Source organism: Psittacula echo (genome assembly GCF_963264785.1).
Source record: "Psittacula echo genome assembly, chromosome: 5".
In the NCBI taxonomy this organism is placed as follows: domain Eukaryota; kingdom Metazoa; phylum Chordata; class Aves; order Psittaciformes; family Psittacidae; genus Psittacula; species Psittacula echo.
In genome coordinates this window covers 77,372,567-77,387,579 of record NC_137739.1, presented here as the reverse complement: position 1 = coordinate 77,387,579, position 15,013 = coordinate 77,372,567, and the positions used below count along the sequence as shown (strand labels likewise).

General features: G+C 48.9%; 1 protein-coding gene across 1 annotated transcript; it reads right to left on the bottom strand.

Moving 5' to 3' along the window:
* Window positions 1-2,124: 2,124 nt before the first annotated feature.
* On the bottom strand, window positions 2,125-3,945 carry ARF6 (ARF GTPase 6; the record flags this gene model as incomplete). The annotated part of the gene is made up of 1 exon (XM_080619092.1): window positions 2,125-3,945. The coding sequence occupies one exon, from the start codon at window positions 3,943-3,945 to the stop codon at window positions 3,418-3,420; it is 528 nt and encodes a 175-aa protein (XP_080475218.1). The 3' UTR covers window positions 2,125-3,417.
* Window positions 3,946-15,013: the final 11,068 nt, after the last annotated feature.

Genomic DNA, 15,013 nt, shown 5'->3' with positions numbered 1-15,013 from the left:
CTGCCATAGTCCTCTTATCCGCTCACTTGCGTCCTATTCAGGCACCAAAGACATTCCGATTCCACGTCTGTCACTCCACAAGCACCCCTATTCACTCATCGACGCCTCTGTCCATTGCTGCATCTTCTACACTGGCCTAACATCTTCCCTTTCCAACCGAGTCATTTCTCCTGTGAAACACAGCACCGTCCCTCTGTGCCCTCACGGAGCTGCCACCTGCCCAATTTACACGGGGCCAGTGCCCAGGCAGCATAAATCCAATGCTAAAGCTTGCTAAAGACTGTTAACTGCAAATGGGAGTATTAAAGAAGTATCATCCTTTCCACTTATAAAAACAGTCGCTACTCTAATTCTCAAAGGAATTACAGACAGGCTTTCAAAACTGTGAGATACAGAACAGAGACCTCTTTATGCTGGCAGAACACTCTACGCCAGCACCATATTGCCCCTTTCTGTTTCTCTCATAATTAAGTGTAAGTAACATACCAGGAGAGCTCCGCTGTATAATTGCTTTATTTTCTGCTTATTAATTCTTTACCAACACTACAGCCATATTGAGAACACAAAATTCCTGTTTACTTTAGTCAGGGAGATCACAGTCTACAGACTCATTCACTTATCAGACATGATTAACGCCATTCAAAACTTACTCAATAAATTCACATGAACACAAATTGATTGATGCACTTTGAACTCCAGATCAGTTTTTAAATCACAGGATTTCTTACAGATTGCCACTTGATCCTACAGGCTATGTTCACTGCCCGAGAGCCACTAGTTCGTGGTGAGGTTCAGCTACAACCTATAAAGGACACGTTGAAGGTAAAACCTTTGTACGTTGTTCAGTAACAATGGCCATTTATTTTTGATGTCTCTGTCACGTGGTTCAGTAACTTTTTCTCCCCCCCAACACCCCCAGAAAAAGACATTAAAAAAAAATCAGAAGCATAATCAGTTTCCTTTCACCTAAAAAACAGAATAACAAAGTTACTAAGGAAATACAAAATTGTGAATTCAACTTAATGCAAAGTCTAGCAAAGAAGTCTGCCCCAGCACTTGAAAATGTAGTAAATCAACTTAGATGAAGAATGAAGTTATTGAAGTTTCCATGTTGACTGAGAATAGATTTAAGAAAGTTCAAGAACCATTAATAGAGCTTCAAGTTTTCCAGTTTAGGCATTTACTTTGTGCTTGGCTATTTTATTTATGCTCCAGAAGAAAACAGTAACCATATTCTTGCATTTTTAGTCTTTATACCACCACACTATTTGTTAAGTTACATCGACAGAAAAAAAAAAGAAAAAAAAAGGCAGCTAGAAAATAGAGCAATGATACTCCAATGGCAAAAAACCTTGAGTGGAAAAAAACCCTCACCTCATCTATCTTCAGAGCTGATATTGAAGAGTTATTCAACATCAATCTTTAGCAGACTCGAACTCACAAAGTCTTACAGTCAATCAATGCTCTATCTTCCAGTGTCAAGAACCCATTCAGTTCCATTTGCAACCCACATCAAGGTAAGTCTTTTGGAACCATATTCTAAAGGAACTTTTAAGTGGTCCAAAGCATTCCATTTCAGAAGTGAATTCAGTATTTTTATCTTCCCATACATCTTTGGTAAGAGCTCCATATACAATGTACTTAGCATGCAGAGTCAACACTGCAGAAATGTAGTGTAATGCCCCCAATTTCATGTAAAACTCATATCCTTGGAGAAAAAAAAAAAAAAAGCCATTTTCTTCTGGTTTTGTAGCATACATTCCTAGAATTCCCCAATTGAGTTTAACTCCTTGAGGAAATGTGAAGTTAATCCTTAAGGCTGAATAAGAACCAGCTGCTTTAACGTTTTTTGCACCCAGCATTAATACTTGATCGAGTTTTTATACTAATACTTGTTCTGGGTTTTTTTTGCCAGTCACATCTGCAAACTGTGATATGGCAAAGGAGCTGCTTGCCCTTTAAGAACTAATTATGGAAGTTTACATTCATAGTCATATACTCTCTCCCCTCCCAGCTCTCATTAGTAGCTACTCAATGGGCTGCAGACATCCAACATAGTTCCCTTCCTACAGGGCTACAGCAACAACTGAGACAGATGGCAAAGACTGCAACTACTTGCATGAGTTCAGTCGAATCTTGGAAAACTAAATAGTTGTTATTCAGATGTCAGAATTACTGAGCTTAACTAAAGCTGAGCATGGAACTTGCCCCTTCACAAGTCTACAGAATGGAAAAAAAAAAAAAAAAAAAAATCCAAACCAAAACTTCTCTCTCCACTACGTGCATGCCAGAAAGAATGAGAAATCCTTTTAATATTTAGATGTCTTCAAGCTGCTTTGAGATGAAAGCCATTTGTCTTGATCACAAGACAAGCAAGTCATTACTAGATTTTTTGCCTAAACATCTGCAATTTGGAGTAAACCTTGCTTCAATGCTTACATGTTATTGCTGCATTTTCTGGAAGGAACCTATCTTGCACTGAATTGGAGACTGACATGAGTTGTAAAAACTGCAGCTAAACATTGTTTAAGTCTGCAATGCAAGAAGAAAACTGAACAGTATCTACCCTGGAACTATTACATCATTCATGTCTTATTTGCTATATGATTGCTATGTAGTATGGGGAACTTATTTGCATCCTTTCTCATGCACGATGTATGGTTCAGAACTTCACAGCTGACATTTCAAAGCAGTTCTTACATTACCTAGCAAACATTATGCTTGATATGCACTTTGAACATGTTACAATGGTATTCTCACTATCTGCCACTGAGGCAAGGATTCGTTTCATTAGTAGTCTGAGATATGAAGACAGGCTGAGAGTCACTACCTAGTTACAGGTTAGCAGAACTTTTTTTAAAAAAGTCCTTAATATAAAAAGACAGACTGCAGTTTGATTTTAAGCAATAATTTTCAGTTTACTAGATGACGCAGACCTATCAACATATTCTGCATGAATGCAAAAAAGTAGCAATCTACAGCAAGTGACAGAAGAAAAAAAAAATTTTAATCAAAAAAGTAGAACCAGAAAGCATACACTGAAAATGGTACCCCTCCCCCAACCATCCCCAAAATAAACCATCTTAAGGGCTATCAAGAGGAAAACACAAAAAAAAAAGGTTACTTAGCAAGTCTACAATGTGTCTTTCCCCTGTTTGCTGGAAGTCTGCCATAGCATCTAGTGCTTGTGTTCGTGTCACATTCGGAGATTAGAGCATCCTAACGCCAAGCAAGAAGAGTTAAAACAGGAATCCAGTCAAGTGTGCAGAAGGAAAGGGTGGTAACTGGAGAAAGTTGATCATAATCCTATGGATGTTTTTGTTTTCCTTTTCAGTAGAGAATCATTCTTCTGGAAAGCCATGTGGGTTATTTTTTTTTTTTCTTTAATTCTTTGTAGACTAAATAGTTGTTCTCTCATTAGGATTTATAATTGGATGTTAACCACGTCAGCCCTTCATAAAGTCCATCCCCTGTAGTAGCACAGGAGGGCTGCACATACCAATTCCTATCCCTGATTCGGGTCAGGCCCAGTTTCTCCTGGATTTCATGGGGCTTCATGGCATCAGGCAGGTCCTGCTTGTTGGCGAAGATGAGGATGATGGCGTCCCGCATCTCCCTGTCGTTGATAATGCGGTGGAGCTCTTGGCGGGCCTCGTCGATGCGATCACGATCGGCGCAGTCCACCACAAAGATCAACCCTTGCGTGCCCGTGTAATAGTGCCTCCAGAGGGGGCGGATCTTGTCCTGGCCCCCGACATCCCACACATTGAACTTGACATTTTTGTAAGTAACCGTCTCCACGTTGAAGCCTACGGTGGGGATGGTGGTGACAGACTGGCCCAGTTTCAGTTTGTACAGGATGGTGGTTTTACCAGCCGCGTCCAGACCCAGCATCAGGATCCGCATCTCCTTGTTACCGAAGATCTTGGACAGCACCTTGCCCATCTCGGCGGCATCCAAGGGGCCCGGCGCCTCCGAGGTGCGGGGTGGGGGAGCGGAGGGCTAACGCCGACCCTCCCGAGCAGCCCGCGCGGGGCGGGGGCCGAAGCGGAGCAGGGCCGGTCCGCGCAGGGGGATGGTGTCGGGGCAAGGGCAGGCGGGGCTCAGCGCCGGCCGCGCATGGGGCGGCTGCGGAAGAAGCGGGGCGGGAAGGCTCGTGAGGAAAGGCCTGGCGAGGCGGTGAGGCCCAGGCGCCGTGGGAAGAGAAGCCGCACTACGCTCCGCTCCTCCGCCGGGCCTGAGGCGGCGGCTCCGCCCGGCTCCTGCCTTGGCTCTCGCCCCGGCACCTCAGCTCATGGATGCCGGCTCAGGGGCGGCGGTTCCGCGTCCTGCCTGCAAACGGACAGAAAGAGCGTGAGACGAGGCGCGCAGCAGAGCGAAGAAGGGAAGGGAACCGGCAGCAGTTACCTGAGGGCCGCCCGTGGGCTCGGGCCAGCTCCGCTGCGCGCCGCTCCCTCAGCCAGCACCGCCGGAAAAGGCGCCGCGCGAGCCCGCCTCACTTCCCCTCCGCCAGCACCACGCCTGCGCGCGCCACCCCCGCCCCACGCCGCTCGACGGCGCCACCCGCTGCAACCTCCGCCCGCGCACGCGCCGAGGGGAGGGCGGGGCAGGGGGCGAGGAGCGCGGAAACCCCGCCCCCTTCCGCCCCGGGTAGCGCGCGCCATCCTGCTTCCCGCGCGACCTCGGGACGGGAGTGCGCCTGCGCGGCTGCGAAGGCCGGGGCCCCTCCCCCCCAGCGCAGAAAGGAGCATGCGTAGAAGGGCGGGGCCGTCCCTACCGTTGCCCATGGAGGCCCTGCGCGCGCGCGCCACCCCAGCCCCTCCTTTCCCGCAGCTCGGGTGGGGCCGCGGCTTCTTCCGCTACTGCGCATGCGCGAGGCGGAGCCGGGCCTTTATAGCCCTCACTGCGCATGCGGACAGCTTGTGGGGCGGGGCCTCGGTGGGGAGAGGCGCCACGCGATTACACGTCAGCAGAAGCACGCTGAGGACGCTGGGGTGCGTCTTAAAGATACAGACATCTGCCGGCTGCCGCTGAGCGGGACTTGTGCTGTCGCGCGTGGTCAGCTCTGGTCCCACCGGCTGGCGTGGGGCTCGGGGCAGCGGTCCCCAGCTGGCGCCTGGGGCCCCTTGGGAAGTAGAAGGCTGGCGGGGTGGGCTGTGTGGGATACCCGGACCTTGAGGTGCAGGGGGTGCTCTGGGGTGCAGTGCTGGCCTAAGCAATCCCCTGCGGTGACCACAGGCTGCCTAGCTCCAGTATTCTGGCAGCTGCCGTGTCGAACCGGACCTCGAGGCCTTGGTCCCCTGCTCATGCCGGAAGGTGAAAGCAGGGTGTAGGGCGTCAGGCTCAGGAAGCAGCTCAAACCCTGACTGTAGCAAGGAACACCCCTGTTTCCTGCCCCGAGTGCTGCTGTGAGCTTCATGTTGTGTTGGGTCCTCCATGACCCTCAGGGCAATGTGTTGAGGAAGTGGAGGGCAAGTGACTAGGACAGTGCAGCAGGAGCCAGGGACCGAGGTGACTATAAGCAGCCCTGTCACCATGCCTGAGCTGGTGCGAGCCCCCTGAAAAGAGCCTCCCCTATTTAAAACTAAAACCGTGTCTTAGGATGCTGGGTTTTTTACAATGAGGGTGGTTGCCCAGGTGGATGATAGATGCCCCCATCCATGGAAGTGTTCAAGGTTGGATGTGGCTCTGAGCAACCTGGTCTCATTGAAGGTGTCCCTGTGGCATGGGGCTTGGACTAGGTGACCATTGAAGTTCATTCCAACCCAAACCATTCTATGATGTATAGTGTCATTGGGTTTATAGCTCCTTATTGGCTTTGGTCGCTCCCTGTAATTCAGATGATTGAAATTCAAGCTATGGCCAGCTACTCACAAAACAGCATTCACATACCATGCCAAAGTCCTTTCCTGCCTTCCCCTGGAGCAGTGCCCCAGCACACCCTGCTGACGCAGAGCGGCACCCTGCACACATACATTGCAGGCACACGTTTGGCCTGTTTCACAGGCATTACATGTTGCAACCCCGTGCTCCTGGTGATGTGCTAGCAAGGTGGGTGCACATAAGCAGTATGAGGCTGGTCTTCCAGGCCTTGCATGGTGGAGCAGTTGGTTGCCCACCCAATTCCTGCTGGCAGGATCTGTGGGGAAGAAAGCAAGGGGAAAGCAAGACTGTGTCGGTAGTTGCTTCTGAGCTGATGGAGTGGACACAGTAAGCAACATCTAGAACACAAAACTAGCAGAACATGCTGCAATTGCTGGGGTTGGCCTTCAGGGAGGCCAGGTGATGTCATGTTTTGGACAGCATCACTGTTGAAGAGCACAGGTATGCTTTCACTTGGGGTTGTGTGTGTAAGACTGACTTTTACCATATCCTGCTATCCTCTCAAAAATACTAAAATTTGAGTTATTATGTGGCACATGCAAAGCAATCCCCCTTGGAACAGGAAAAGGGAAATTGTTTAGTGTCTTTGAAGTCTAGAAGAATGGGAGTTTCCTAGACTACAGAATTAAGTGGATGACAATAAGAGCCTCTGAGGAAACTGCTCTTTCGTGCAGTGAGCAGAGAGAGGATGCCAAGCAAAACATACCATCCATGGCCTCTTGTAATGAGTGTGTGCAGGCTGTGCTGTGGTACAGCCTGCTGATACCAGGGCTCACAAGTGCTCCTGCACGCATCAGGCAGTGCCAGCCTTCATACTCTTGTGTTTAAAGCAGCAGATAATACTGTTAAGTATTCTACTGGCATAGGATTTACAGCAAGCCCTAGTGATCCCGCTGGATATAGCTAGTTCAGTCTCCTCTCACTAGCACAGGAAATTTATCTAAATAGAGTTTACTGCTGAGCAGGGCTAAAATTAATGTCAGGATGTGGACGACAGTGGGTTTCTGCTTGGCTCTGTTTTGTGTGACCATTTCTGTGCTGGTGAACATGAGTGACTGCTTATTAAATTAAGCACCAGTAGTATGAGGCCATGCATCTTGACCAAAGTAGTTGGGAAAGGAGATGTCAGGAACTTTAAAGTACTGCTTTTGTCCATGGGGCAGGCATCAATTGCTTTGCTCTACCCACTGACCTCAGAGTGTCATTTTCAGGTTTCAGGAAATGACTGTCTTTCTACTGTTTTTTTCTGACTCTGTAAAGCACTAAGGGGCAGGTGTGACCGTTACGTGAGGCTTTTCACCCAACCGATGGGTACCATGAGGCACAAACCAAAATGAGTAAGTGCAGAGAGGGGAAGAACCTTTTCTATCACTTTCTCCCTCTGTTTTGGACCCAGACATACTGTTGCTTGAGTCTCTCCTCCTAATTCATGGCTTTTTTATGTTTGTCAGTGACTGCATTGTTCCTCATCCTTGGGGATTGGCTGCAGATGGGGCTTGGCCAGCTTTGGCTTTGCCCATTTCACCTGACAAACAGCTGGGCTCTTCTGTATTTCTTGAGCTCTTTCTCTCCTTCCTGGTAAACTAGAAGTGATGGGAACTGTGAAATACTTGCATGCATGCATGCCAAGGTGGGATCTGCTTGCAGGGAGATGGCAGCTGCTCTAGCACTAGAGCCATTGAGAAGTTATCTCCACACAGCGGGGCCTTCTGCTGACTAAGTGGCAGTGCCACTTCCTGAGCTGCTCCTCTCCCCGCAGCATTCCTGCGTGCCCGTGCTTGATATCGGTAAAAGAGAGGGTGCTCCAATCCCTTTGCCAGCATGGGCCCGCTCCTTTCCTGGTGCATGTCCTGCCCTGGGTGGGTCTGTGGCTCAGATGAGCTATGCTGCTCCAGGCTGTGGTTGGCAGCTCCTGCCCAGCTGCATTTGCTCCACAAGTGCCCGAGCCTTTAGCAGCTGCATGTCCTGTCCCTTGGCAACCACAGCAGGGACAGAGTGGGCACCCTGATGACTCCCTGAGCTCTCCAACTGCCTCCTTTGCTGCTGATCAGTGCTTTCCAGCTTGGACAAGCCCCAAGCTGGAGCTGTATGTTTCAGCTGTCACTGTGTTACCTGCCAAAAGCATCCAAAATTGATCTTGCCGTCTTCCAAGTCTAAAAACCTGACAAAGAGACATGATATGCTGCATTGCTTCACACAGGAAATACAAAGCTTGATTGAGGATGTGGGGATATGGCTATGTACTGTAAAAGACAAATGGGATCCACTCAGGCAAATGCTTTTTCACCTGTGCTGAGCTTCATTTGTTTGGATCCTCCCTGCTGTTCAGGAAAACTTTCTGTCCCTATGGTTTGTGCACCAGAAGATTTGTCATGGTTTGGCATGTGTTTTTAAAGAAATGATTGCTGCTCTTTAGGATGATACGTAGCAAAAAGACATTTGAGGACTCAGCACTTTCAATAGTTAAGATCTCAAATTAGTCACTAATAACTCTATGCATGTCAATCCTTTCAGCTCACATTTACCAATCCCGCAGAGAATGGGTGAGAAGCTGGTGAGAGAGCACCACCTACTTTTGAAACATTTTTATGTAGACTCATACTAGTTTCCTTAAATGAACAGAAAGGACGGTAAACAGGAAGCAGAATGTAAATGGCATAACTTAGTAAAGCAAATAAAGGCTTTGTTGTCTGAGGAACCACACTGCTCTCTCCGTGCAGAGTTAACTGCATCTTCCCTTGGAGAGCCAGGAGATAACATAGCTTTTGTTATAAGCCTTTGAAATGTGAATTTGTCCCAGGGTTTTGAAAGACAGGTTCTTATTTTTAAGATAGTGATTTGAGTAACTGTGGGATGGAAATGTGTCATCAAAGATGAAGAAATGTGATGGTCAGAGCGAAACAGACTCTTAATTGCAGGGCTCAGCCTACCGAAAGTCAGTACAAATCTACACCCTGGGAAAGAAGTTCAGATTAGGCACTATATATACTTGATGCAGTTTAGGTTCTTAAGTTGCTGATTGATTTTCAAGGTCAAATTACCCCACAAAAACATTTACAGTACCCAGATATGTTCTAGATTACCTGAAAAACGTGACCTTTTAGAAGGGGTTCAGTTTCACATGTCTGCTTAAGAATTAAAAACCTTCTCAGGTCCTTGGCAACACCCAGCAGGTTACTAGGTAGCCTGCAGAAGTTAAATATTTTAAAAGTAAGCAGTGGCTGGCAGTGTGTCACTGGACGGAGTATCTGTTCTATGCCAGTATGGATTTACAGCCCAGAGAATAAGAAGCAATTATGGTTATAAAGTGATTAAGGATTAAAGCCTGGGGAAAAAGATAGCAAATACCTGTAGGACCTTTTGATAACTTGTCTGGGCCTGGATGCAGGGCAGCCTATTCCTTCTTTTCTTTTTAGGGGCAGTGCAGGTACCAAGGATTCCATGTATTGTTGTTTCATGGTTTTGTAAGGCTATGTTTGCATGTTGGGTCCTCCACAAGTGATCCAAGTACTGTCACAATAAAGTGGTGAACAAAAATGATACACCTTTAACTTTACATAATAGCCTTCACATCAGAATAAGCAAACCTCAAGGAAATGGATCAATACCCACCTTTGGTTTTATCTCTTTGAATGTAACTACCTTCCTAATCAGTTTGGATTATCAGACCAAAGCTATTCTAATATGGTATAGCTCCTCTGGCTTACTTTTCTCTCCTCTTTTGGCAGAGGGAGATGGGAAAAGACTCTGTTGCACTGATCCTGCAAAGGCTTTTGTGGCTTCTCAAGGAAGGAAAGGAGAATCTAATGATGTTTTGGGTTTAGTATCTATGTTATATAAATTATTCTCTTGTAAAAAAGTATCATATCCTTGATATTACAAGTGCATTCCTCTTACCATTGAAATATCTGCTACAATGGACCCAGTGTCCTCTGTTGGGGTGAGTCTGGTTAGAGAAGCACTTTTCCTGAGTGCTGGGCTGTGGTCACTCCTGCCTGTAGGCAAGGAGTGGCGGAGATGGTCCCCCATGGGCGTCTCAGCCTGATTTCCTGTGATTCTGTGATGTCTGTGTCTGTGCAACCACAGCTGGGCTTGGCCAGGAAACTGAACCTGCAGTCTCTGGCGGTGTATGCTTTACAGGCAGTGTGGCGTTAAACAGATTCCTTGGCTTTTCCCATATAATTAATGTAACAGTGTTAGGGAAGGAGTGGAGGTGGGAAAGAAGTGTTGTAGAATACTCTGACTACAGCAGATTTGTGTTAGCCCATGTGTGTGCTGAAATGGTGTAATGAGGACCCTGAAGTATTCCTAGAAATCCCACATTTCTCGTCAGGAGAAAGCCCTGTCCTCATCTCCCTGGTATTCCTGCAGCTTCCCAGGGAAGCTGGGAAGAGCTCTTCCAAAAGTGGTCCCCTAGCAGGAAAAACAGTTTGGCCTCCAGGCTGTTTGGGTTTGTTTTGTATCTTAAGTACATCGAAATGCCTTTGCAGTTACTGTTGGCAAACAAGCTGGCATCTCCTTTCACAGGTTATTTTCAGAGGCAGACAGAGGAAATGTAGGTGGGGGATACTGCCCAACCAAATTTCTATATGCCAGAATCCTGAATCACCACCATGACAATATCAGCCTGAAATATCATGAAGCCTTAACAAGAATAAAAATAATTTGTGAGGTTTTCCCTCCCCTCTCTGATTTGTGCATTTTCACACCCCATGTTTACCAGCAGCAGCAGAGCAGGAGATACGCCAACAAGCTTCAGGACTTGGCTGAACCCATGGAGACCTGCACCCTGGGGTTTTTGGACCCCAAGCCATTGCTGATGTTCAGATGTTCTGAGCTGTCCTGCTGTCTTGCTAAGCATGGCAGTGATAAGAGGATGCCCAAGAAGCTTTGAATGGTCGTACTTTGCAGTCAGTGCTGCAGGCCAACAGGAATCTGCTGTATTCTATATCCACACTTTAATGCTTAGGGCTTATTGCATATAGTTTCTAAGGGCTTTTTCCTGTAAGGTGTGTTTTAGTTGTCATTGAAAGGGTCTCTGGTTCCAGGGCATTGCCTGGCCCTTCCAAGGCATGCAGGTTTGGAGCTCATGGGATCCCAAAGCTGGTTCTTTGGGAGGCTAGAGTCCAGCTTACCCACAACGCTTCAGCCACAGTTCCTGCATAGGGGAGCTCAGCAGGAGCCTGGAGCAGCTGCTCCTGCTGAGCAGGATGCAGGAACCGGCTGTCAGATAAGCGCTATGGAGCAGAGTTCCTCCTGAGCTCAGAGCCCAGCAACCGAGGTTTCCCCAGCTCTGAGTGGCCTCATTTTTCATGTCAGGTGTTGCCTCGGTGGTCAGGAGCCACACCAGGGCACACCTCTGTGCTAGCAGGCAGGCACTGCTGTCAGAGCTCTGTGTCCTGGCTCATCCCTCCTCAGTCTGCCAAGCTAATTCCCATTAGATTTTCTCAGGAAAAAAAGAATAGTAGTTTAATGCCCCTGCTATCTTGATTCACTCTTGCTGTGTTTCTTCATGGGATGAAAAAGTTGTATATTTGTGTCAGGAAGAAAAAGCCCCTGTGTCACTGGTAGGAGGAGCAGGTGGGAGGGGGATGCCTGGCCCTGTGATAAGTGTCATTTCTGTGTGGACAGCTTGTCTTTCTCCCCTTTTTGTGCATGTAGCCCTCCATCTCCTAATGCCCATGACCCCCGAAGTCATTATCCTAATACCTTTAACCAAAACTCCAGCTGTCACTGGCAGCTCTTAAGTAGATAATAGGAGCCCAAAACAAGATGTCTCTCTTTACCATGCAGCTCTGACATCCGTTAAGGACTTCAGGCTTGTGCAGCTCTGAGGAAGATCATGTTTGTCTTTTCTGAGATGGGATTGCTGTGTGTGTACTTTAGCCCTGCACTTTGCTCCAATAACTTGAGCAAGGCAGCCTGGAAGGAATGCTTAGATACTTCCCCAGTGGCTGCTGGTGGCTCTGGCCTTGGGCAGGAGGTGTGCATGTCCCTTGTCTGTGTCTGGAACCAAGGCACATTTGTGCTTGGGCAGGGGGTACACCTATGGCTTGACCTCTGCACTGAAGAAACACAATGCAAAGACACCTTCCGTTGGTGTTTTTAGCCCTTTGGTCAGGGGTAAACTGGCTGCAGGCTGGCTCTGTGCCTCACTGACAGCCTCGGTGGGGAGAGCATGGAGGGGACTTGTCGAGGTGGAGGCAGTGGCCCGAGGCTCTGGCTGGTCTGGTGCTGCTCTCCAGCAGTGTTTCTGATCTCAGCAGCTGGTTCTGCTCTCCCCCAGGCTGGTGTGGTGTCAGCGATGATTGCTGCCCTCCGAGGTGGTCTGCATGGCTTTTGTGAATAGACATGACATAGACATGACAGTCTGAGGATCTCTGCTCCTCCTGCTGTGTGCTACTGTGCATGTTCGCAGGCACCAGAGATCCCCCAGCCTAGTGCTTAGTGTGTCTGAAGAAATAATGGGTATCTGGAGAGGGGAAGAAAGGCCATTTTGGCAATGCTGGTGTGTGGTTTGGGATCAGCTTTGGATTGCTCTGCTAGGAAAGGAGCAGTGCAGTCTGTGCTTCTGGATTAGACTAAAGGCTGCCTTTCTTGCATGCACAGGTCTCCATGGAGCCAGAGAGAGGTGAAGGACCTGCAGCATCCCCAGCCCTGGACAACTGCACAGTTACTTTCATGGGATGTCTGGAGGAGGTTTCTTGGACAGGCCTCTGAGACAGGCAAAACATACAGAAGAAGTATTCTGTGGAAGTATTTCTAGACAGCTGTCTATTGCAGCAGTGAATAGATAAAGGCAAAAAACTCCAGCATTTTATTCCTTGCATTATGTTTTTGTTACTTTTGTACCTTTCTCTGAGGATCAAAACACTTCATTACATCTGCAAGTATTCACTGCAGCAAGTAGGTTGTCTCTTAGACTCTTTAGGAAATCCTGAGCTCTCACTGGACACATCCTAGAGCAGGACCACAGACTTAATTTATGGGGCTAATGACAGCTTAACTTGGCTTTTCTAAAGCAAAGTATTGTGTTGAATCTTCACCTGAGGAGCTAAATGTTGCTTCCCGCATTATATGCTCCTTCTGCCTTGTGTTCCCACTGCTTTGATGCAGTGCACTGCCACAGTGAGGCTGGAGGAGCTGGGAGAGCAGAGTAGGAGCTGGAGAGCAGAGGCAGTGGGAGCTGCAGGCAGCCGGGCACAGTGGCTTGTGCCTGTAATCCAAGCGCCAGGGAGGCTGAGGCTGGCGGACAGCTTGAGCCCGGGGGTTCTGGGCTGCAGAGAGCTGTGCTGAGCGGGCGTCCATGCTAAGGCCGGCATCGATATGGTGGTCCTGGGGGAGCCGGGGGCCACCAGGTCGCCTAAGGAGGGGTGAACCGGCCCAGGTCGGAGACGGAGCAGGTCAAAACTCCCGTGCCGCTCAGTAGCGGGATCGCGCCTGTGAACAGTCCCTGTAGCACAGCCTGGGCAAGATAGTGGGACCCAGCCTCTTTTGGCATCTTTCCCCTTGTCAGCTGCAGTGCTGTGGAGCAGTCACAGACCAGCCAAGGAATACTGCTGAAAGGCAAAGGCATTCACACAGGTGTTTGACCAGAAGATGCCATCCCAGCCTTGCTCACTCAGGTGGTCTCATGTTTTGGTTGTGTGTTGGGATTTCTTCCAGCAGTGAAAGGCCACAGTTTAGGACCCAGCCAGACCTTTGGGATCCCAGTAGCTGTCACTATGAAAGTGGGAAATTACAGGCAGCAGAATTTCCTATTGCATTTCCGTCTTAGAGACCCTGCACACCTGCAAGTCAGTAAGCATCTGTGAAACACTGCCAGCTTAGGCAACCAACTCCAGACCGAGGCGGGGCTCCAGCTCCCAGGAGCGTCCCATTAGTCTGCTCCATCAGGTATTTATTGTCGCAGCTAATTTGTGTCCTTGGCTTTGAGCCTTAGACTCTTAGGAAAACACTGGTGAATCAAGAAGCCTTTCAAAGCAGGGAGTGGGGCATCTCTTATCTGCTCTTCAGTAAATTAAGCGTATTGAGCTGTCCTGGAGACAGAGCTCCCTGATAGAATCATAGAATTACAGAATGGTTAGGGTTGCTCAAGGCCTGTGGCTCAAATGAAAACAGGGCATCCTGATGTGCCTCTTCTGGTTCAAAACGAGAAGTCTGGGCTTTCTTGGCTGCTTAAACCTGCTTGTGCCCAGGGATCTTTCCTGCCTATCCATCCACCCATATTTAAACATAAAATACAAGGAGCCCAAGGACATTCTGTCAGTTCCCCACTGCCACTGTATGGCCAGGCAGAGCCCATAGAACACGGATGTCGAGGAATGTGCAAAAGCCTGGAAAGGAGCTGGGCAGGGTGGCTTGTGCCTGTAATCCTAGCGCCAGGAGGCTGGGGCTGGCGGATGCAGGTCAAAACTCCTGTGCAGATCAGTGGCAGGATCATGCCTGAGAGATCATGCCTCACAAAAGAGCGGAACCCAGTTTCCTTTGTATGGGGAGTAGGGCAGCCGGGTGTCACGATTTGTTAACACTGAGGCGTGAGCAGCACTAACACACGGGGGAATCCCATCCGGAACAGGGGAACAGAGATCACATCTCACAGCGGGTTTCTTCAGGGAAAGAGAACAGAGGAAACAAATTTGGTGTTGCTAAAGAGGGGATGAAGGGAGCCAGAAACACTCTTTTAGGAATTCCTTCATCCAAGAGATGCCCCCAGTCCTCTGCTGGCCCCCAGCTACATCCGCCTGTGAGGCACCAGTAACAACCCAAAAATTCTGTAAGGGACAACAAACAAATGTTTAGGGGTTGTGCTGAGGAGGTGCCAGCAGCCTCTGAGCGAGCTCCCTTTCCTCAACCAGCTCAGAGCCTGGCTTCCTCCTCGGCTGGTACAACCTGAGTGTGCGCTGAGAGAAGGAGAACGGGAACAAGAAGGGGACTAAAGAGAGTCCAGAGTTGCCCCGGGCGCTGTGGCGGGTCTAGGGGAGGCAGCGCGGCTCCAACAAACGCCGGGCGTGGTGGCGCGCGCCTGTAGTCCCAGCTACTCGGGAGGCTGAGCCCGCCGGATCGCTTGAGCCCAGGAGTTCTGGGCTGCAGTGCGCTATGCCGAGCGGGCGTCCGCGCTAAGGCCGGC